The sequence below is a fragment of the Hypanus sabinus genome, chromosome 6, assembly GCF_030144855.1.
Source record: "Hypanus sabinus isolate sHypSab1 chromosome 6, sHypSab1.hap1, whole genome shotgun sequence".
Classification (NCBI taxonomy): Eukaryota; Metazoa; Chordata; class Chondrichthyes; order Myliobatiformes; family Dasyatidae; genus Hypanus; species Hypanus sabinus.
In genome coordinates, this window is record NC_082711.1 from 58,170,426 (window position 1) to 58,193,755 (window position 23,330).

At 41.1% G+C, this 23,330-nt stretch overlaps 2 protein-coding genes across 3 annotated transcripts in view; one reads left to right on the top strand and one right to left on the bottom strand.

The window, feature by feature from the left end:
- Nucleotides 1–10,035, bottom strand: part of LOC132395499 (protein DBF4 homolog A-like) — an 81,807-nt gene extending 71,772 nt beyond the window's left edge. For both annotated transcript variants that reach the window (XM_059972211.1, XM_059972210.1), the window contains exon 1: nucleotides 9,879–10,035. The gene's annotated coding sequence lies outside the window, so the exon portion shown is untranslated. The remainder of the gene's footprint in view (nucleotides 1–9,878) is intronic.
- Nucleotides 10,036–10,229: 194 nt separating this feature from the next.
- The window catches only part of LOC132395500 (probable mitochondrial glutathione transporter SLC25A40), a 59,002-nt gene continuing 45,901 nt past the window's right edge, over nucleotides 10,230–23,330 (top strand). Inside the window, exons 1-2 of the mRNA XM_059972212.1 lie at nucleotides 10,230–10,578; nucleotides 22,639–22,746. Coding sequence (XP_059828195.1) covers nucleotides 22,650–22,746 — 97 coding nt within the window. The 5' untranslated portion in view covers nucleotides 10,230–10,578; nucleotides 22,639–22,649. The remainder of the gene's footprint in view (nucleotides 10,579–22,638; nucleotides 22,747–23,330) is intronic.

Genomic DNA, 23,330 nt, shown 5'->3' on the forward strand with positions numbered 1-23,330 from the left:
AAACCCAGAAGTTCTCTCTCCAGCACTCGTTGTTTGAGCATGTCCAGACTACTTTTTCTTGTCATTATTCCCTGAACAATACAGTATAACAACTATATTACATAGCATTTACATTGTATTAGGTATTATAAGTAATCTAGAAATGACTTAAAAGTACAGTCCGTCCCCGGGTTATGAATGAGTTCCATTCCTGAGTCCGTCTTTAAGTCAGATTTGAAGTCGGAACAGATACATCCGGTATTATTTAGCGTCAGTTAGTCAAACGTTTTTCTTAGTATTGTTATGAATGTGGAGCAACTCTGAGGGGCTGAAGTGTGAAAAGTCGCCCCCTCCTTTTTGAGAATCGCAAGATCGCTAGTATTTCAGGTCTGAGACCCAGGAAATGAGAGAGATACACAGCATGTCAGTAATGGGAGAGACACAGGATAACAGCAAAGGCAGTTGTTATAAGAGACCCAGAATACACAACCAGGTGGAATGTCTCTTAACAAAAGCGGAATGGAACCACTGATTGTCTCTTGGAGAAGGAATTGTGTATTCAGTATTGTACTGGTCATTGAAACCCCTCAGGTGACAACCAGAGTGGTCTGGTTGAGGGATTGCATCATCCCAACCTGACTGACATCTGAGACCCCGTGAGTGAGGATAAAAGAAGGGCCTGGGGCAACACCCCTCAGATGCACCAGGAGAAACGCTAGAAATCCATTGACAGCATTTTATAGCGAAAGCCGGTGGGAGCTCGTGTGCGCCCTGCCTTGCCTGGGTGGCAGGCTCATCACGGAAGAACGGTTTAGCTAAAGGAGAGGTCACACTTGAATGGCCACACCAACGAGACACCGACGGATCGAAATCATAAAGGAAGGTTGGCAAAACCTGTAGCGGTAACTGTTCCCATTCTCCTATCTCTCTCTTTCTCCAACAATAGCAACACAGCCACAAACGATGGCAGCCTGTGTGAACTAAAACGAACTGCCTATTTCCATCGGATAATTTATTATCCCCTAGACAACGATAGAGCTTGTTTCTTATTATTATTATACCCGCACTTTTAGGTTTAGTATTGACGACGTATATTATCTGTATATTTACATTGATATTATTTTTGAGTATTTTTACTAATAAATACTGCTAAAAATAGTATCACCAGCCTCCAACAGACGCCTCTATCTTTGCTGGTAAGTAACCCAGTTATGGGGTTCGTAACAGTATATAGTACATATTTTACCTTTCTATGCATATAAAACACTTAAGAAACATATAACCATATAACAATCACAGCACGGAAACAGGCCATCTCGGCCCTCCTAGTCCGTGCCGAACTCTTAATCTCACCTACTCCCACCTACCCACACTCAGCCCATAACCCTCCACTCCTTTCCTGTCCATATACCTATCCAATTTTACCTTAAAGGACACAACTGAACTGGCCTCTACTACTTCTACAGGAAGCTCATTCCACACAGCTATCACTCTCTGAGTAAAGAAATACCCCCTCGTGTTTCCCTTAAAATTCTGCCCCCTAACTCTCAAATCATGTCCTCTCGCTTGAATCTCCCCTACTCTCAATGGAAACAGCCTATTCACGTCAACTCTATCTATCCCTCTCAAAATTTTAAATACCTCGATCAAATCCCCCCTCAACCTTCTACACTCCAATGAATAGAGACCTAACTTGTTCAACCTTTCTCTGTAACTTAAGTGCTGAAACCCAGGTAACATCCTAGTAAATCATCTCTGCACTCTCACTAATTTATTGATATCTTTCCTATAATTTGGTGACCAGAACTGTACACAATATTCCAAATTTGGCCTTACCAATACCTTATACAATTTTAACATTACATCCCAACTTCTGTACTCAATGCTCTGATTTATAAAGGCCTGCGTTCCAAAAGCCTTCTTCACCACCCTATCTACATAAGACTCCACCTTCAGGGAACTATGCACTGTTATTCCTAGATCTCTCTGTTCCACTGCATTCCTCAATGCCCTACCATTTACCCTGTATGTTCTATTTGGATTATTCCTGCCAAAATGTAGAACCTCACACTTCTCAGCATTAAACTCCATCTGCCAACGTTCAGCCCATTCTTCTAACCGGCATAAATCTCCCTGCAAGCTTTGAAAACCCACCTCATTATCCACAACACCTCCTACCTTAGTATCATCGGCATACTTACTAATCCAATTTACCACCCCATCATCCAGATCATTTATGTATATTACAAACAACATTGGGCCCAAAACAGATCCTTGAGGCACCCCGCTAGTCACCGGCCTCCATCCCGATCAACAATTATCCACCACTACTCTCTGGCATCTCCCATCTAGCCACTGTTGAATCCATTTTATTACTCCAGCATTAATACCTAACGACTGAACCTTCTTAACTAACCTTCCATGTTAAACTTTGTCAAAGGCCTTGCTGAAGTCCATATAGACTACATCCACTGCCTTACCCTCGTCAACATTCCTCGTAACTTCTTCAAAAAATTCAATAAGGTTTGTCAAACATGATCTTCCACGCACAAATCCATGCTGGCTACTCCTAATCAGATCCTGTCTTTCCAGATAATTATAAATACTATCTCTAAGAATACTTTCCATTAATTTACCCACCACTGATGTCAAACTGACAGTTCTATAATTGCTAGGCTTACTTCTAGAACCCTTTTTAAACAATGGAACCACATGAGCAATACGCCAATCCTCCGGCACAATCCCCGTTTCTAATGACATCTGAAAGATCTCCGTCAGAGCTCCTGCTATTTCTATACAAACTTCCCTCAAGGTCCTGGGGAAAATCCTGTCAGGACTCGGAGATTTATCCACTTTTAAATATCTTAAAAGCGCCAGTACTTCCACCTCTTTAATTGTCATAGGTTCCATAACTTCCTTACTTGTTTCCCACACCTTACACAATTTAATATCCTTCTCCTTAGTGAATACCGAAGAGAAGAAATCATTCAAAATCTCTCCCATCTCCCTCGGCTCCACACATAGCTGACCACTCTGATTCTCTAAGGGGCCAATTTTATTCCTCACTATCCTCTTGCTTTTAATATAACTGTAGAAACCTTTCAGATTTACTTTCACCTTATTTGCCAAACCAACCTCGTATCTTCTTTTAGCTTTTCTAATCTCTTTCTTAAGATTCCTTTTACATTCTTTATACTCCTCGAGCAATTCCTTTACTCCATGCTGCCTATATCTATTGTAGACATCCCTCTTTTTCCGAACCAAGTTTCTAATATCCCTTGAAAACCATGGTGCTTTCAAACCTTTAACCTTTCCTTTCAACCTAACAGGAACATAAAGATTCTGTACCCTCATAATTTCACCCTTAAATGACCTCCATTTCTCTATTACATCCTTCCCATAAACAACTTGACCCAATCCACTCTCTCTAAATCCTTTCGCATCTCCTCAAAGTTAGCCTTTCTATGTATTTCAATAATTAAACCACTGCATTGCTTAGTAATAATTGTAGCTTTAATCGGGGCAGGGCCTTTCACATGCTCCATTAAAATTGTTCCGATCGCTGACCGACTGTAGCCTAACGCTTTTCCAATGACCGATGGCGTTTCACCTCTTTCCAATCACTTTATTACTTCCACCTTATTTTCAATCATGATCGTGATCATTTTCGCGAACAGAAACACTGCCAATTCAGAGCTTCACTGCTGGGTCCTAATGTCCACAGCACTGAACCACATTAAATAAGATTCTGGGTTCCGCTGGGTCCGAAAGACCACTGCACTGAGACAGGTTAAATAAGGGACTTGAGCATCCGCATTTTTTGGTATCCGCAGGGGAGTCTGGGAACCAATCCCCTGCGGATAAGGAGAGCCTACTGTATTCCCTGATGGGGAGGGCTTTACATATGCTGGACTGAGCTATGCCCACAACTTTTTGTAGCTTTTTCCATTTCTGGGCTTTGGCATTCCCATACCAGGCCATGATGCCACTTGTTAGGATGCTCTCCACTGTGCATCTATTATAGGAGTTTGTCAAATTTTTGGTGACATGCCAAATGTATGCAAACTTTTAAATGCTGGTTCCAGGACAGATGCTCTGATATGTTGACGCCAAGCAATTTATAGCTACTGACCCATGAATCAGGAAAAATAAGAGTTCATTGTAGGTCTCTATATTAAAGTTAAATCTAATATGCAAATGCTAATACAGCGAAAATGTATTTGTCGTACAAATTAATGCAAGAATGGTTTATTGGACTGCGAATAAACTTAGAAGGCTGAAGACAAAATTCAGTCTCCATGCAAGTTTCCTAATGCACAAACAGAAATTAATTAACAAATTGGCAGGATGGCAAGTATGTAACATTGCACTATACACAGAACACCAGTGTAATAATGGTGCAATACTGAATCAACAACACAAAAACATAGTTCAAATCCCACCAGAATGGACTGCAAAACCAAATGTAACAATGAACAATCAATATAACAAATGTTTTATCAAAACCACATCTTTTAGGATGGCAAAAATATGATCCAAATTTCAGCAATGGATTTGCAATAAACAACACCTTATTTAAATCACCTACAGTACAAGAAAAAGCTTATAGTAACACTGAAAGTAAGGCAACACACTGGGAAATTCAGAAATAAGATACTAGAAATGTTCATTCAGAATTCAATATCTTCAGACGACAGGAAATTAAACCACTGCATCAAAATTTGTTATAATCCTATAGACCTGCTCAGGGACTTACAAAGGATACTTGGCTTTACGAGTAAAAGCATAGATTAAAAACCAAACATGTTACAGTATAAAGACAAACCTGAGAAAATCTGCAGATGCTGGAAATCCAAGCAACACACAAAATGTTGGAGGAACTCAGCTGAGTTTTTTTCCCAGTCCTGATGAAGGGTCTCAGCCCGAAACGTCATCTATACTCTTTTCCATCGATACTGCCTAGCCTGCTGTTCCTCCAGCATTTTGTGTGTGTTACTATATAAAGTAATAGTTAGGTCACAGCTCGAACACTACGATTCTGTTATCACACAACAGGCAGGATGTTTCAACACAGCAGAGGATGCAAACAACATCTATAAGGATATTTCCAGAAATAAGAGACTGGGATTATATCCTTTCAGGCAATTTGATTGAAGCATGTAAAGTTATTTGAAAATGAGATAGGGTTAAAAAAAATCATTTCTTTGCAGAAAGGACAATAACTTGGAAACATGGATAAAGGCAGAAGTAGAAAGAAGTTGGGAAACAATTTTATGATCGATGATATTTGGGCTGTGGATGTTATTTACGTGGACTTTAGTAAGGAATTTTACAAAGTCCCTCATGGTAGGCTGATTTAGAAGATTAAGATGTATGAGATCTACAGTAATGTGATAGTTTATCTTCAGAATTGATGAAAGAAAAGAGAGGATAGTGATGGAAGGATGATATTCTGGGTGGAGGTCTATAACTAGTCAAGTTCCACAGCAGCCACTGCTGGAGGCTGTGTTGTTTATGATATATATAAATGAATTGTAAAGAATGTTTAGATAATACCACTGTTGCTGGCAGAATCTCAGATGGCAACAATGAACAGTACAGGAGTGAAATTGATTAGCTGGTTGAGTGGTGTTCCGACAACAACTTTGCACTCAATGCCTGCAAGATCAAGGAATTTATTGTGGACTTCAGGAAGGGAAAGTGAGGAGATCATCTCCCAGTCCTCACTGAGGATTCAGTAGTAGAAGGGGTGAGCAACTTCTAGCTTCTAGAATTCAACAGAACAGTGGATCGATCTATCCTGGGCCCAATACATTGATGCAATCACAAATCACACCAGCAACTAAACTTCATTGCAAGTTTGAGAAGATTTCTCATGTCACCATGGACTTAACAAATTTCTACAAACGTACAGTGGAGAGGATTCTGACTAAATGCATCACAACCTGGTATGCAGGCTCTAATGAACAGGATCAAAAGAGATTGTAGATGGTTACAGATTCAGACAGCTCGAACACCTGTACAACACTCCTCACCATTGAGGACATCTTTAAAAGGTCAAACTTCAAGAAGGCAGTATTCATCATTGATGACACTCACCACCTTGGATACCATCTCTACTCATAACTACCATCAGGAACCATATAGGAGGCTGAAGACCCACATTCAATATTTTAGGAACAACTTATTTCCCTCTGTCATCAGATTTCTGAGTAGTCCATTAACCCAGACAATTCCTCATTATTCTTTTTGGTTTTGCATGATTTAATTATTGTAATTTATAGTAATTTTATGTCTTTCCGCTGTATTGTTGCTGCAATACGAAATTCAAACAACACACACAAAATGCTGGTGGAACACAGCAGACCAGGCAGCATCTATAGGAAAAGCACTATCAACGTTTCGGACCGAGACCCTTCATCAGGACTAACTGAAAGGAGAGATACTAAGAGATTTGAAAGTAGTGGGGGGGGGGGGGGGGAGAGGGGGAAATGTGAAATGATAGAAGACTGGAGGGGGTGGGATGAAGCTAAGAGCTGGAAAGGTGATTGATGAAAGGCCCTGAATGGTGGTGAGGGAGGAAGTGTAAGGGCAGGTGTAGCACTTGTTCCACTTACAAGGATAAGTGCCGGGAGGGAAATCGGTGGGAAGTGATGGTGGGTCCCCCAGACAGTCCTTCCAGGTGAGGCGACACTTCACCTGTGAATCGGCTGGTGTGGTGCTCCCGGAGTGGCCTTTTATATATTGGTGAGACCCGATGCAGACTGGGAGACCGTTTCGCTGAACACCTACACTCTGTCCGCCAGAGAAAGCAGGATCTTCCAGTGGCCACACATTTTAATTCCACATCCCATTCCCATTCTGATATGTCTATCCATGGCCTCCTCTACTGTCAAGATGAATCCACACTCAGGTCGGAGGAACAACACCTTATATACTGGCTGGGTAGCCTCCGACCTGATGGCATGAACATGGACTTCTCTAACTTCTGTTAATACCCCTCCTACCCTCCTGTTCTCCATCTCCCTCTGGTGCTCCCCCTCCCCCCTTCTTTCTCCTGAGCCCTCCCGTCCCATGATCCTTTCCCTTCTCCAGCTCAGTATCACGTTCGCCAATCACCTTCCCAGCTCATAGCTTCATCCCACCCCCTCTGGTCTTCTCCTATCATTTTGCATTTCCCCCTCCCCCCACTACTTTCAAATCTCATAGTATCTCTCCTTTCAGTTAGTCCTGACAAAGGGTTTCCGCCCAAAACGTCGACAGTGCTTCTCCTATAGATGCTGCCTGGCCTGCTGTGTTCCACCAGCATTTTGTGAAGTGTGTGGTACTGCATTTTGGGAAATCAAATGAGGAGAAAGTATAGTCAATGACAGGACTCTGAACAGCAACGATGTACAGAGGGTTCTCATCCCCACCCCCACCGTCTGTAGCTCACTGAAAGTGGCCACACAAGCACTGTAGATAGGGCGGTAAAGAAGGCATATGACATTTTGCCTTTGTTATGAGTAAGGAAGATGTGTTACAGCTATATCAAACTTTGGTTAATCTGCACTTAGAGTATCCTGTGTAATTCTGATCACCCATTACAAGAAGGGTGTTGAGGCCTTTAGAAAAGGTGCACAAAAGGTTTACCACGATGATGCCTGGATTAGCTGGTATGAGCCATAAAGAGAGAATCTATAAAATTTGACAAACATTGGTTGTCTGCTTGGCATCAGTTTGCTGAAGGGGGACCTAATAAGTTCATAAAATAGAGTGGACAGCCATAATCTTTTTTTCCCATGGTAGAAATGACAATGATAAGAGGACAAGCATTTAAGGTGATTGGGGGGGGGGGGGGGAACATAAAGATGTGCCGGACAAGATTTATAACAGAAGGCGGTAGGAGGTACCTGCAATGGACTGTCAGGTGGAAGCAGATATGATAGAAGCATTTAAGAGGCTGTTAGATAGTAAAATTAATATGCAGGAAATGGAGAGACATGGATCATGTACTAGCAAAAAAAATTTGATTTAAACTGACTTTGTGTTCAGTACATCATGGGTCTGTTCCTGCCCTGTGCTGTTCTATGTTTCACATTCAATGAAATAAGTACTGTAGTGCTGGTGTAGAGCCCACTGTTTGAAAGCAAGATGAGACAGACCATCACAACATTTGACAAGTACCTGGATAACCTCTAGAAGAGCCATAAACAAGTGCTGGAAAGAGGGAACAACCCAAAAGTCTATCTTTGGATAGCATGGACAAGAGAGCTTATTGATCTTCTTCGGTGTCTGGAAATAGTACTTTTCAACACTCAAGATGGCAAGAACTACCAGAACCTTGCATGTTTAATTTCTTCAAAGCCCCATCAAATTTAGGCCAGTCCCCAAAAAAAATCTTCTCATAGAATAATACCTTCCCACAAAAATCAGTCTAGTATTCCTACTACTTAAGAAGGGGTGGGGGAGAACAGATCTCAGGACTACTTATCCTTTGATCCCCATTTCCACTGATTTGTTTAGTCAGCAGCTGTTTCTATGGAGAATGATTGTTATTCATTCAATAACAATCACTTGCACTTTTCAAGTGGTTTAATGGCCACTTAACAACTAATGTAAAAAAATCTTTGTTACCTTTTTATATTCCTATAACATCAGGAAATAACTTAAGAAAACTGAAATAACACAGCCTGATGTCAAGTAACAAAAAGAAGTTTATTTAGAACCAACCAAAATAGTTCTGCAATGATTGATCAATATTGAAGTTTTGAAATTAAAAACAAATAATAAATTTACAAATTAGGTATTTTTATGGCTATGATGAAAGCTAAAGGAAGAAAATGCAAGGTCTGATCAACTGCGACCTAATCAGAATTTCAGTGACACGAGAATCAAAAACAAACCCTAATCTCAGCATTTGGACATGACCATTCAGGAAAAAATTAAGTAACTCTTTTTCTAAAACAACAATAGAAATATAGAATTTCCTTAGATAACTGTAAATTTAAAGCCTGAGAATTATATATTCTTATAAAATAACAGAAGGCACTGCCTCTGCTGCCTGCACTACAGATCTTCCCTGAAACGTTTCATGAAGCATTAGTTAGGATCAGCTATCTCACAATGACCACTTTCATGTACACATATATTCGGACATTTAGACCCTTAATATTTACTAAATTGATAGAAACGTGCGTTATTTTAGTTCTCATGACACGGTTGTCACATGCTCATGCAATCAAAAAAGGGTTATCTTGATTAATGCCACTTTGCGGATTTAAATTAGAGATTGGAATTGTTCGCCTTATTATAGGAAAGGTAAAGAGAGATTTGCGAATTGTGCTTGAAGGGTTTCAATGACAAATCATTTCCATTGTTTTAAGATTCAGTGACCAGGGTGAATAGATTATCAGTAATAGACAAATAATCGGCTGCACAAGGTTAAATTATGTACTTAAAAATAAAGTCAGAATTATACTGTGTGGAAACAAGCCCTTCAGCCCAACTAGTCAATGCCGATCAAGGTAGCCCCATTTGTCTGCGTCATATCACTAACCTTTTCTATCCATAAATGCAACCACAGTGATCAGCAATAGAGGAAACAATAGGAGATTCAAGTGTTTTCAGATAATAGGTAAAATGGGGGGGGGGGGGGAATAAAAGTGTAGGGTTACCAGAAGGTAAGATCAAACACTTGCTGGCCCACTGGGCCGAATGTCTCCCTCCAGGGTTATGATCGTTCACCGAATCCCCCCACCAACAGCGTGTACCAATAAACATATATTTTAAATCCTCTTGAATGTGTGAGGAGAGGCGCAAAGCGGCGCAACTCCGGCCATTTAAACGCGAAACCGCTTCCCGCTATTTGAAAACCGTCGCTGGCCCAAGCCCAAGACAACGGAGCCGGTCAAACTCACCGCGCCATCCACTCACACTTCCCCCTCTTGTTTTCCCGTCGCCTGATGCCGCAAGTGCCAGTCTTTATCTGCCTCCCTCGCTGAGCTAGACCCCGCCGTCCGATCTCCTCTGCCACTTTTTCGCCTTTCTTTTCCTTTTTCCCGCCTCTCGCGCAGATCGCCGTAGTTCAGGTAAAACTAACCGCGATTCGCAGTTTCTACATTGCTATTGTACGATTTGAACAGTGAGTCGCCACGACTTTCTGATGACATTTGGAGAGGGACTCAAAATAATAAATATTAATCGGATTAGTACTAGAATTACTAACGCTTGACTAAAAGAGTCTCCCCATTGCAAGATGTAACGAATCTGCTGAATAGCTGCAACTGGATGTGAGTGGCTGGTGATGAAATCAGCGGGAGTGATGGGAACGGCGGAGTTACGAGGAGAAAAACATGTTGTTTATTCCGTGCCCTTAAAAGAATAAGGTTGATGATTATGAATTGTGAGCCCAAGAGTAATGTGGTAATCAGCACAAGGCGTTGAAACAGAACAGGAGCTGGCAGGCCAGCCAGTTGAAGGGAGGGTCCCAGGTCAGCGACAGACCGCTGGCGATGCTCAGCCCCCCTTCCAGTAACTGCGTACTTAGCACGCGTGCACGCCTCCAGTTACCACCATTCAGAGGTCATTGAAAACTAATTCGGTGGCACACGTGAAAGGGTAAGTGTACTTTGACGTTAGAAATTTTCAAAACTTCGGTCAACTCGCGAAACTTCTAGGTCGTTAAGTAGATGTAAGTTAAATATCTGACTGAAAAGCCGACCCATGAAGGGGTGTTGCAACTTTCAACAGCTAGAAGTAGTGCAAAATACTTCCTAAGGTTTGCCAGCTGTTTAATTTCTCAATTACAGTTAAGATTTTGTAACATCTTTCTTACAAAATTCTGTATTTGAATACTTTTCATTACTACTGTTTTATTTATAATAGATACATCATCTCACAGCAACACACACAAAATGCTGGTGGAACATAGCAGGCTAGGTAGCATCTATAGGGAGAATTTGAATTTCCAGCATCTGCAGATTTCCTCGTGTTTGCTCTTTAAACATCATCTCACATCTGACTTTTAAGTTCGTCCCTTTTAATCTCAATGCCTGTTTCATATCATCTAATAAATATACTGTATTTGCTGTGAAGTGGTTTTACATAATTGATGAGTGCATATGTCATCTAATTAAAATTTGCTCCCTAACACTGTTCCTTGCTATATTTTAGAGATTATCTGCCTCCACCAATTGACTTTGGATATAACACATATTAAGATTTTATTATTTTTATCCTATACGCTAGCATTATATTTTATGTGATTATTGCGGATTTTAACTTGGTGTTTGTGGTGTGACTAGTTCGAACACATATGACAAATAAAACCGAACTTTATGTAACTTCGTTCAGAACATGTCAGTTATTATAAGTGTACCTTATAGTCACAGTTCTAATTGAACGGATGATTTCATTTGTAAACTGAGGAACATGGGGATTATTTTAATTACGGATGATATAGTTTGGTATTCAGGTGTTGTGTAATGTTAATTTAGTACATTTTGGAGCCATTTTGGGAATGACTGCGCGATAGACTACTCGCTCACGCTCACCAGATGTTGTAGACGCGAGTCAGGCAAAACGGTATGTGTGTTCTGCAGCTCAAAGATTGGATTGGGTGGATCAGGTGAAGTGTATGATGCCGCGAGCATTTTATTTTGAGGGGCTAGTGTAGGGTTTCGGATATTTACCCCAGCGGCAAAGAAAGAATGAAGGTGTATTTCCCAATCGAGCTGGGGAGCTGTAGAAACACGACTTGTTGCTGAAGTTTTTCTGGATGGTAAATTCCTTGCGTTTGTGGGCTGCTTTTGAGGAAGTCCTAGCAAGTTGCGGCAGTTCACTGTAAATGAGAGGTGGTCAATACAAAGTATCCAGATGCTGAACATCATTTAATAATCAATTTTTAATGATTTAAAAATAAATTTTAATGATAAACAGAAATCATGTTTCATGCTCTGAGGGAAAAGTCACCAGTTTGAAATATATAAAGCTGGAAACAGCATTCTCTCAGCACATGTTACCTGACCAACTAAAATGGTGTTGGAGGGTTGATAACAATCCTCAGTGAGATTGGTTGGTACACTCTGCTTCCTTCTGAAATCCCAGTACAGATCTTAAGACAGTTTGATTTGCTTCTGTGCTACCAGTAATCAAATGAAAAGTGTATGAGACTTGCTAACATCTGGTAATTGTGCTGAAGGTAGTAGTAGTGCAATAACTCGTCGAGTATGATGTCTTCAGGGAGCTGACGAGGCTGGTCCATATGACTCTGGGCTTCCAGACCTCACAATTCTGCCCCCCTTCATCACTGGCTGATTGCCATTGGACTTAATCTGGGAAGTTGGGGTTGATTCCCTTAATGGAGAATACCTGTGTTTGACTTTGTTTAACAAAGATGCTGCTGCCAGTCACCACACAGTCCTTGACTGTTTGGGGTCAAGGTCCAGCTGTATAGAATGAAAGCTGGCTGGTGACCTTTCACTGCTGCAGCCTTCCTCTGCCTTCACTGCTGTTGTGATGTGTCATCATCTTGTGCCAGTTCCACAGTGAGGTCTTGGTTGGATCACTAGAACCTCACTGCCTTAGGCACCCTACCAGAAGCTGAGCACCAGATGACTAAACTCCAGGCAGCATCACTCTCGCATCCTCAGGAACTCACAAGCTTCTCCATCACGACAAGGTGATGATCCTCAGTGAAGTGTGCGGAAGATGATGCTGTGGAACTTGCCACACTTTTAGTCAAGCTGTTTTAGTACATTGATGAAATATTGTGGAAAATTGCCTTGATCCATCCTTTTCACTGTCATAGCAATTGGTCACCATTGCTCAGTGTGTGACATCAAGGCAGTTTTTCATCAAGAAACCTGAGTAGATCTGTTAACACTGGGAATTTAAAAAAAAAATCAACTTGAGGCATACCTAGTTTTTTTTTAAAAAAAACAAAGTACTAGTAATCCTTAGCAAAACTTGGCAGTTAATTTCTGCTGCCCTGTTTTTTTTTGAGAAATAAAAATCTATACTATGGGGATTAGTTTCTTTGATGGGAATAATACCATGAATTCTCCTAAGAGTAACAAACACCATAAATTTGTTCGGGAGACGTTCAGAGTTGTGTACATTGTATAGTACAGATAGGTTCCTATCAGTACAGTCACATTGACTTGCTTTTACAGTTTATAATAGGACAGAAATATAACCTTAGAGTTCAACCCTTTAAAAATGTTTTATGCTGGAGAAATGGATCTTTTGTTTATCTTTCTCAGCCACTGTTATCTGTATGGTGACATTTTTATGGTGCATAGTCAGAATCCCACGCCAGCTTAAAGAATATTGAAAAATTAAAAAAAAATTGACTGAAGATAGCAAAAAAGTTTTCATTGGAACTTTTATGTGTCTCTTTCTTGGAAGGAATATGGACTCTTGACACCCATTACCAGCAGGAGTAGCATCTTGTTTCAAGTCTGCTGAACATTAATTACTTGAATAGATGGTAATTCAGATATTTAATATGTTGCAGTCATCAACTGTTTCTGTTTAGAGCGATAAACAATCTGCTGGATAAATCCAGCAGGTTAAGCTGCTGAGGAAAAAAATTTGTCAACATTTCAGACCAAAGCCCTGCAACAGGACTGAAAATGATGGGTGAGATGGTTTAAAGTGATTGGAGAACTGAGGAGGGGTGTAAGAAAACAGGCAGGTTGTAGCAGGTAAAGGAAGGGGAGCAGGGGTGGATGTGATAAATGGCATATGATAGGGGGGAGAGAGAGCGAGAGAGAGAGAGAAGAAAAAAAGCCATGGAGGCACAGATGGAGTGAAGTGGGAGGAGGGGAGTGTAAAGATTGTAGATGGTTGTTGAAGGGAGATAAGTGGAACACAAAATGCTACCAGTGCTGGACTCTGAGAAGTAAGGTGGTTTAGAAGGAAGAGGTGAATAGCAGTTGAAACCAGAGACGTGAGTTTCTGCAGATTCTGGAACATTGGAACACTCACAAAGTGCTGGAGGAATTCAGCAAGTCAGGTAGTTTCTATGAAGGGGGAATAAACAGATGTTTCAGGCAGAGACCCTTCTTCAGTACTGGAAAAGAAGGGGGCCGAAGCCAGAATAAGAAGGTTGGGTGGGGTGGGGAATTCAATCTGGCACGTGATACATAAGACCTGGTGAGAGGGTTGGGGTGTGATGTAAGAAGGAGAGAGGCAGAAAAGGTAAAGGCCGATTTGGTGTATATTCAGAATTGGATTTGACTCCTCTGCTAATGTCATGATGTTTGTTGTTTTGGGGCAGCAATACAGAACAAGACTAAAAACTTAGAGTAATTTACAATAACTAGTGCAAAAAAGGAATAGCTGTTCAGATATCTGATGACGGGAGGGAGCTGTCCAAAAATGTGGAGAGCGAATTGTCAGGCCCTTGTACCTCCTCCCTGATGGTAATAATGAGAAGAGGGCATGTTTTGGATGGAGAGGGTCCTTAATGATGATTGCAGTCTTCCTGAGACACTATCTTTTGAAGATATCCTTGTTGGTGGAAAGGGTTGTGTTCATGATAGAATGGCTAAGTCTATATCCTTTGAAGCCTTTTTTGATCCTGTGCATCTAAATCTTCATACCAGGCATTGATGCAACCAATCAGAATATACACCATATATTGGAGCAGAATTGGGCCATTTGGCCCACGAGTCACCACCATTTCATCAGGGCTGATCATCTCCTGCCTTCTCTCCACATTCCTTCATGCTCTGACCAGTCAAGAATCTATCAACCTCTGCTTTAACTATACAAAATGAATTGGCCTCCACACTCCACAGATTCACACTCTCTAGCTAAAGGAATTCCTCCTCCTCTGTTCTAAAAGGACGCCTCTCTACTCTGAGACTGTGTCCTCTAGTTTTAGACTCTCGCACCATAGGAAACATTTTCTCCATATCCGCACTATTAACACCTTTTACCATTCTGTAGGTTTCAATGAGGTCACCCCTCATTCTTCTGAATTCTAGTGAATACAGGCCTAGAGCCATCAAATGCTCTTCACATGACAAGACATTCAAACTTGGAATAATTTTTGTGAACCTCCTTAGAACCTTCTCCAGTTTCAGCACATCCTTTCTAAGATAGGGACCCAAAACTACTCAATAATGTAAGTGAGGCTTCATCAGTGCTTCATAAAGTCTTAACATTACATCCTTGCTTTTATATTCTGTTGAAATGAATGCAAACATTGCATTTGCCACCTTCACCACCAACTGAATCTGAAAATTACCTTTATGAAATCCTGAAAAAGCACCCCCAAGTCCCTTTGCACCTCAGGTTTTGTATGTAACCCCCAGGTTCGGCAGGCTGCATTAGTCTAAGGCGGGGGTCGGCAACCCGCGGCTCCAGAGCCACATGTGGCTCTTTTACGTCTGTGCTGCGGCTCCCTGTTGCTTTGGGAAATAATTGGTCAGTATTTAATTAAAATGTATTTTATGTTAGTTTGTTAGTTTTTGAAATGTAATTCTAAATTTGAAGATTATGGTGATCTTGTACAATCTAAATAAGACGTGGCGACCCATTTCCTGACACATCCGAACCGGCTCACAATTAGCCAGCGTTCAGGCTAAGGGAGATAGCCTACGGGGGTTTGTGAGTACGTGTCTTTTGCAGCATCCGCGCCCATGGGGGGCGGGTTGAGGGAGGCTTAAAAGCAAGGCTGTTTAGTTCGAATAAAGCTATCTTTGACTGCAGTTTACTGACTGCGTGTAGCACACCGCTACAACGTGTTTTTATCGCTGGCTGTCCAGAGGGGAGGTGCTGAAACGCTTTGTCGCGTGTCTGGAAGTAGTGAAAACTTTCCTGGGCAGCAAAGGGCTCACCTTTCCTGAGCTGGAACAGCCAGAGTGGCTGGAAAAGCTACACTTCATGGTAGACATGACAGCGCACCTGAACACGCTGAACACAGCTCTTCAGGGGTAAGGACATACAGCCCTGCACATGTTGGAGGATGTTTTGGCATTCGAGCGCAAGTTGACAGTGCTTGCCAGAGATTTACAGAAAGGCACATTGTCTCACTTCCCCAATTTGAGAGAGTTCAAACAAGGTCACGACATGATAAATTCGGAGTATTTACATTCTGCAATCATCGCAATGCAAACATCGTTTGGGAAACGCTTCTGTGAGTTCAGAGAGGAAAAAAACACATTATCCTTCCCGGTCACTCCCCTAAGCATCGATCCATCCCTACTGAATACGGTGTGAGTCAACCTGACCAAGTATGATAAATATTTTAATTGCCTATTATTTTACGTATATTCATATGTTTTCATTGTTCAGTGAAATAGTCCTTTTATTTTTCAGGTTGACAGCTGGCTGACGTTATTTTTGGTTTGCTGCTGGCGGCAAATTTAAGTTTGGCGTTTTTCATAAATACAAGAAGGACTCAAATAGACATTGAGTATTTTACTTAAAAGTAACCTTCAACCCAACGTCTTTTTTTCGGAGTTCAAAATGTTTTTGTTGCATGCAGAAATGTAATTTCGTTTTCTCTGCAGGAGTTCATCAATTTCATAAATGCAACACATTATAGTTTGTTTATACATAGCATAAAGGCAAAACAAAACGTTGTATGCAGTGTTATTTCATTTTAAATGTCAAACGGGTTTTGCGGCTCCCAGTGTTTTCTTTTCTGTGGGAAACGGGTCCAAGTGGCTCTTTCAGTGGTAAAGGTTGCTGACCCCTGGTCTAAGGGAAGATAGTCGCTGCCTCCGCCAAACTGATGAAATCTCGCTTGTGTGGATGCTAGGTGATGTGTTTCCCTTTTACAATTCAGTACCATGGAAGATCAGATGGTACACCATATGCAATTAAACAATTAAGCTTTATAATTCTTAATTTGACTATAGAGTTAGTACAGAAAACAAAAAAGAAAAAGGGCCCATTTTATTGAAACAGTCTATTGTGCACATTGGAGCTCATAGTTTTCTACCCTTGAATTCCCCATCTATTTCCTCCAAGTGTGGTTGACTCCTGGACCCTCACTCCAAGTCCACTCTGTCCTGCTCACTCCTCACGTCTTCTTTCTTCATCTCTCACCAACAAAGGACTGCGAATACCTCCTGTCAGGCACACAAGAAAGAAATGACATGCCTCTCATTGGATGGTGCACCTTCCAAAGGCCCATTATCTCTTGTCATAACCCAAATGCTGCTGCTACAGAGGAACTATTACATTAGCGGGGAAACCTTACAGAGTGTTAATGTATTTTCTCTCCATTTAGAAAATAGTCAACCCTTTCATTTCTTCTACCAAAGTGCATGACAATACACTTCCCAGCACTGTATTCCATCTTCCATTCCCCTAATATATCTAATTCCTTATGTAGCACCTCTTCTTCTTCAAAACTACCTGCCCCTCCGACTAGCTTCATATTGTCTGCAACCGTTGCAACAAAACCTTCAGTTCCATCATCCAGATCATTGAAATATAACACAAAAAGAAAGAGTCCCCACACAAACTCATGTGGAACATCACTAGTCACTGGCAACCAACCAAAAAAGGCTCCCTTTTTTCCCCATTCTTTGCTTCCTGCCAATCAGCTGCTGTTTTATCCATGCTAAAATCTTTCCTGTAATACCATGGACTCATAGCTTGTTAAGCAGCCTCGTGTGGCACCTTATACAAAGGTCTTCTGAAAGTCCAAGTACACAACATCAACCAATTCTCCTTTGTCCATCCTGATTGTTACTTCTTCAAAGAATTCCAACAGAGTTGTCAGGCATGATTTTCCATTAAGGAAACCATGCTGACTACAGCCTATTTTATCGTTTGCCTCCAAGTACCCTGAAACCTCATCCTTAATAATCAACTCCCAACATCTTCCCAACTATTGAGGTCAGACTAACTGGCCTATAGTTTCCTTTCTTCTGCCTCTCTTCCTTCTTGACGAGTGGAGTGACATTTGCAGTTTTTCAGTCTGCCGGAACAATTCTAGAATCTAGTAATTCTTGAAAGATCATTGTTAATGCCCCCACGATCTCTTCAGCCATCTCTTTCAGAATCCTGAGCTGTACAGCATCTGGTCTAGGTGACTTGTTTACCTGGAGACCTTTCAGTTTCCCAAGAACGTTCTCTCTAGTAATAGTAACCACACACTTAATGACCCTTGACACCTGGAATTGCCACCATACTACTAGTGGCTTCTACAATGAACACTGATACAAAATACTTAATCAGTTCATCTGCCATTTCCTTGTCCCCCCCATTACTACCTCTCCATCATCATTTTCCAGCAGTCTGATTATACACTCTCATCTCTCTTTTACACTTTATGTATCTGAAGAACATTTTGATATCCTCTTAAATATTATTGGCTAGCTTACGCGCTTTGGATTGTTGTATTACTCTTTGATGAAATTCATCTGATTCTTCCACTGTACTCTATTGTCAATATTGCTTAGTTGAAAATTGCTACCGATGAGAAAAGGATTGTTGTGACTGGCCAACATGATGAACAAGGGAAATCAGTTGCGATGGATATTAAAGGCCTACTGTGTCCAGACTCCATTTGAGGTTAAGAATGAAAACTGCTTGTTAGAAAGTCAAAAAAATTGTTCATGGCATCTTCAAGCAGATGATGTTCAAACGAGCAGAGAAAATGCTTGTGACACTCCATTAATTGAGGGAGGGACGTGGAAGATAGGATCAATGCTAAGTAGTTATGTGAATGCGTGATTCCTGGAAGCAGCAGGGAGGGGCTTTCTTAAACTGGCTTGAAGGGCTTTGAGAGAGGGAGGTTCATAACTTGTCCTTTTGGAGAGTAAAGTCATTATAAAAGTTCAAAATAAATTTGTTATCGAAGTACATATATGTCACCTTATACAACCCTGCGAGTCATTTTCTTGTGGGCGTACTCAATAACCTATATAATAATGACCATAACGGAATCAATGAAAGACTGCCCAACTCGGGCATTCAACAAGAGTGCAGAAGAGAACAAACTGTGTAAATCCAAGATGAAGAAATAATAATAAAAATAAGCAATAAATATCAAGAACATGAGATGAAGAATCCTTGAAAGTGAGACCATTGGTTGTGGGAACATTTCAATGATGGGCGAGTGAAGTTATCCCCTTAGATTCAAGAGCCCAGTGGTTGAGGGGTTGTAACTGTTAATGAACCTGGTGGTGTGAGTCCCGAGTCTCTTGTATCTTCTTCCTGATAGCAGCAATGAGAAGAAATCATGACCTGGGTGTGGGGGTCCATGATGATGGATGCTGCTTTCCTTCAACAGCAATTCATGTAGATGTGCTTGGCAGGCTTTTCCTGTGATGGACTGCGCCATACCCATTAGTTTTCATAGGATTTTTCCTTCAGGGACGTTGATGTTTCCATACCAGGCTATGATGCAGCCAGTCAAAATGTTCTCCACTAAAATGTTATCAAAGTCCTAGATGTCATGCTGAATCTTCTGAAGGAAGTAGAGGCACTGCTGTGCTTTCTTCGTAATTGCGCTTGTGTGCTGGGCCCAGGACTGGTCCTCTGAAATATTAACACTGAGGAATTTAAAGTTGCTGACCCTCTCCACCTCTGATCCTCTAATGAGCACTGGATCATGGACCTCCGGTTTCCACTTCCTGAAGTCTATAATCGGCTCCTTGGACTTGCTGACATCGAGTAAGAGGTTGTTGTTAGAACACCTCTCAGCCAGATTTTCAATCTCCCTCCTAAATGCTGATTCATTACCACCTTTGATTTGGTGTACGACAGTGGTGTCATCAGCAAATTTGAATATGGCATTGGAGCTGTGCCCAGCCAGACAGAAGTTGGCATGAGGAAAATTTTTTATGTTCTTTCTTTTCATGCTTCAAGGTCAGGGTTTGAGCAGTGGTGAGGAATGGAGCTGACAAGGCTCTGCACAGTTTATAGCTTCTTTGGTCTTCATCCATTTTTAAAATTAGATGTATTAGTCACATGTTCATCTAAGTACAGTAAAATTTATCATTTCTTTTAGCAACCAACACATCTGTGGATGTGCTGGGGGCTACTCACAAGAGTTATCACACTTCTGGTTTACTTTATATGTCCACAATATTCAGCAGAGCAACACACAAGGCAGACACACCAACAGGAAAGCAATCCCCTTCCTATTCTCCTCCCCCACCAGGTCCTGTTGACCTCATGCCTCACAACCCCAGGACTGGCCACCTTCGGGCCTCCAACGTTCAAACCTTGACCTGGGACACACCGACATCTGACCTCGGGACGTTGACTCATCTACCTCCTGGGACTCAAAGTATAATGTAAATTTTATCATCAAAGTACGTGTATGTCACCAAGTATTACTCTAAGATACATTTCCTTGCAGGCATTCACAGTAGAACAAAGAAGTGTAATAGAATCAATGGAAAACCTACACACAAAAAAGACATAAATTGTGCAAATCCAAAATGAAACGATCATAAATAAACAGAATATTAGTTGTAGAGTTCTTGAAAGTGAGTCCAAAGGTTGTGTTCAGTGATTAGTTCAATTTTGTGGTGAGTGAAGATGTCCATGCTGATTCAGGAGCCTAATGATTGAAGAGTAAGAACTGTTCCTGAAACGGGTGGAATTTGCCCTGAGGTTCCTTTCTGATGGTAACACTGAAAAGAGAGCATGGCCTGGACAGTGGGTTCCTTGATTTTGGATGCTGCTTTCTTGTGGCAGTCCTCTTTGTAGATGTGCTCAGTGATGGGGAGAGTTTTTCCTGTGATTAACTGGGCTGTAAACACAACTCTTTGTAGGCTTTTCCATTCTTTAGCACTGGTATTTCCATACCAGACCATAATGCAACCAGTCAGGACACTCTACAATGCATCTATGTACGTTTGCCAGAGTTTTAGATGAAATACCAAATCTTTGAAAACTTCTAAGGAAGTAGAGATGTTGCCACACTTTCTTTGAAATGGCACTTACATACTATCTCCAGGACAGATTCTCTGATATGAGAATGGTTAGAGATGTTATGTGACTGACACTTTGCATCTCGAATTCCCTCTGTGGTTTTCCTGACATTGAGTGAGGGGTGGTTGTTATGGCACCACTCAACCAGATTTTCAATATCCCTGCTGTGAGCCATTCAGTCAATGACAATGGTGTCGTTAGCAAACTTGAATATGTACTTGGAGCCGTACTTAGTCTCATGGTTATAAGTATAAAGTGAGCAAAGCAAGTGGCTAAGTACAATGCCTTGTGGTGCACCTGTGCTGATGGTGGTAGTGGCGATGTTGTTGCCAATCTGAACTCGCTATGGTCTGCAAGTGAGGAAATCGAAGATCCAATTGCACAAGGAGGGATTTAGGCCTTATTGAATAGTTTTGAGGGGATGATAGTGTTAAATGCTGAGCTGTAGTTAATGAAGAGCATCTTGATGTATGCATCTTCACTGTCCAGATGTTTTAGAGCTGAGTAGAGAGCCATTGAAAAGGCATCTGCTGATGACTTGCTGTGACTCACCAACCTCGAGGACCACCGGCCCTTGTACTGTGGCCTGCCAACTGCTGTCCTTGTCCTTGGGGATTGCAGGTCTTTGTCCTTTAGCCTACTGACCTGAACTCTATGGAGACCGTTGGAGTTCAGTATCGGGATCTGCCAACTGACCGTGGACCTCTGGTTCTTTGTCACATTTGTCACATTGTCACATTTCCTTCAAGGCCAATTTCTGATTGAATTATGCCCCCATACAGAATTTGACACTCAGTGGCTACGTGTTTGAGCTGTTGTCTTCCTGTCAGCTTGAACCAATCTAGACATTCTTCTCTGACTTCGCTCATTAATAAGGTGTTTTTGCCTATAGAACTGCTTCTCACTGGATTTTTTTTGGCATTTTTCACATCATTCCCTAAACTCTAGAGGTTGTTGTGGATTAAAATCCTAGATCAGTCAGAGGTTTCTGAAGTACTCAATCTGGAGCCAACAACCAATTCATGGTCAAAGTCACTTGCATCACATTTCTTTACCATTCTGATATTTGGTCTAAACAACAACTGAACCTCTTGACCATGTCTGCGTGCTTTTATACATTGAGTTGCTGCCGCATGATTGGCTGATTAGATATTTCATTAACAAGCAGGAGTTAAGGTGTAGCTAATAAAGTGGCTACAGATGTATATTTAGTTATGATGTGATCACTTCTTTCTCAGGATGAAGTTCCTAAGCTTTGTTTGTTTTTATACCTAATAATTGTCATGGTCTTGTAGAAAAAAGAAAACTGTTAGTTCCTTGTGCATGAAATTGTAAATTTGGCCACTGTAAACATGTAAAATATGAACTTGGGTTGTTGCAGAATGCTTCATGCATGTTATTGTTCCTGAATCTCACTTTATTTTGTTGATTTGATGAAAATCATATAGTTCAACATTTATAAACAAAGTTCTTGCTACACGTTGAAGATTTTATATAAATGTCGTATGTATGTGTGAGATTGATGATGCTGTAAAATGCTCCCAATTCATCTCACTTACAGTATCAGAGACTCACATTGAAATGCTAGATGATATTTGGACAGATAAGTGAAACCTAAGTGAATGAGGTAGGTTTTCATGGTCATTTTACAGAAAATGGAGATCAAGTTTGTAAATGGCTTTCGAAAGTAGTACTAATATCTGGAATTTAAATTTTATTTAAAGAATTATAAAATTTAATTCTAATGTTTTGTCTGTATTGTAGAATAAAGGAAAATGACAAGTTCACAGACGTTCACTGGTTTGAACGGAATCACACCTGTCCAGCAAATGATGGCATCATGTTCTGGTGCAATTGTGACGTCATTAATTGGTATGACAATGTGAAAATGGGAAGAAAATGTACACTATTTGTATAAATACTACTGGGACTTGTATGTAGATTTGTTTTTAATTAAACTGCATAAACTGATAGACAGACTTTGGCACAATTACATTGAAGTCTGTCCATGGTTGCATATAACTGGTATGAATGCAAATGGTCTACCTTGCTGCTCACAAGCATCCAAAGCTTAATCATCAGCAAGGCCTTCAGTGGTACTTTGAGGAAGTCCTGAACCAGAGTTTCAAGGTGAGCCTTAAAGAGCTGTGGTTTTGTGGAGGACTTCCACTCCGTCCGCAGCAAGCAAGATTTCCTGGTGGCCACCCTAACTCCACTGCCCATTCCCATTCTAACATATTGGTCTATGGCCTCCTCTACTGCCACGATGGGGCATGCTCAGGTTGGAGAAGCAACACCTCATATTCTGTCTGGGTAGCCTCCAGCCTGACAGCATCAACATCAATTACTCTGATTTTTGGTAATTTCCTCATTTTGGCCCCCCCCCCCCCCTTCTTTTATCCATTCCCTGTTCTGGCTTCCTCTTAGCTCTTCCCTCTTACCTTCTCCTCACCTGC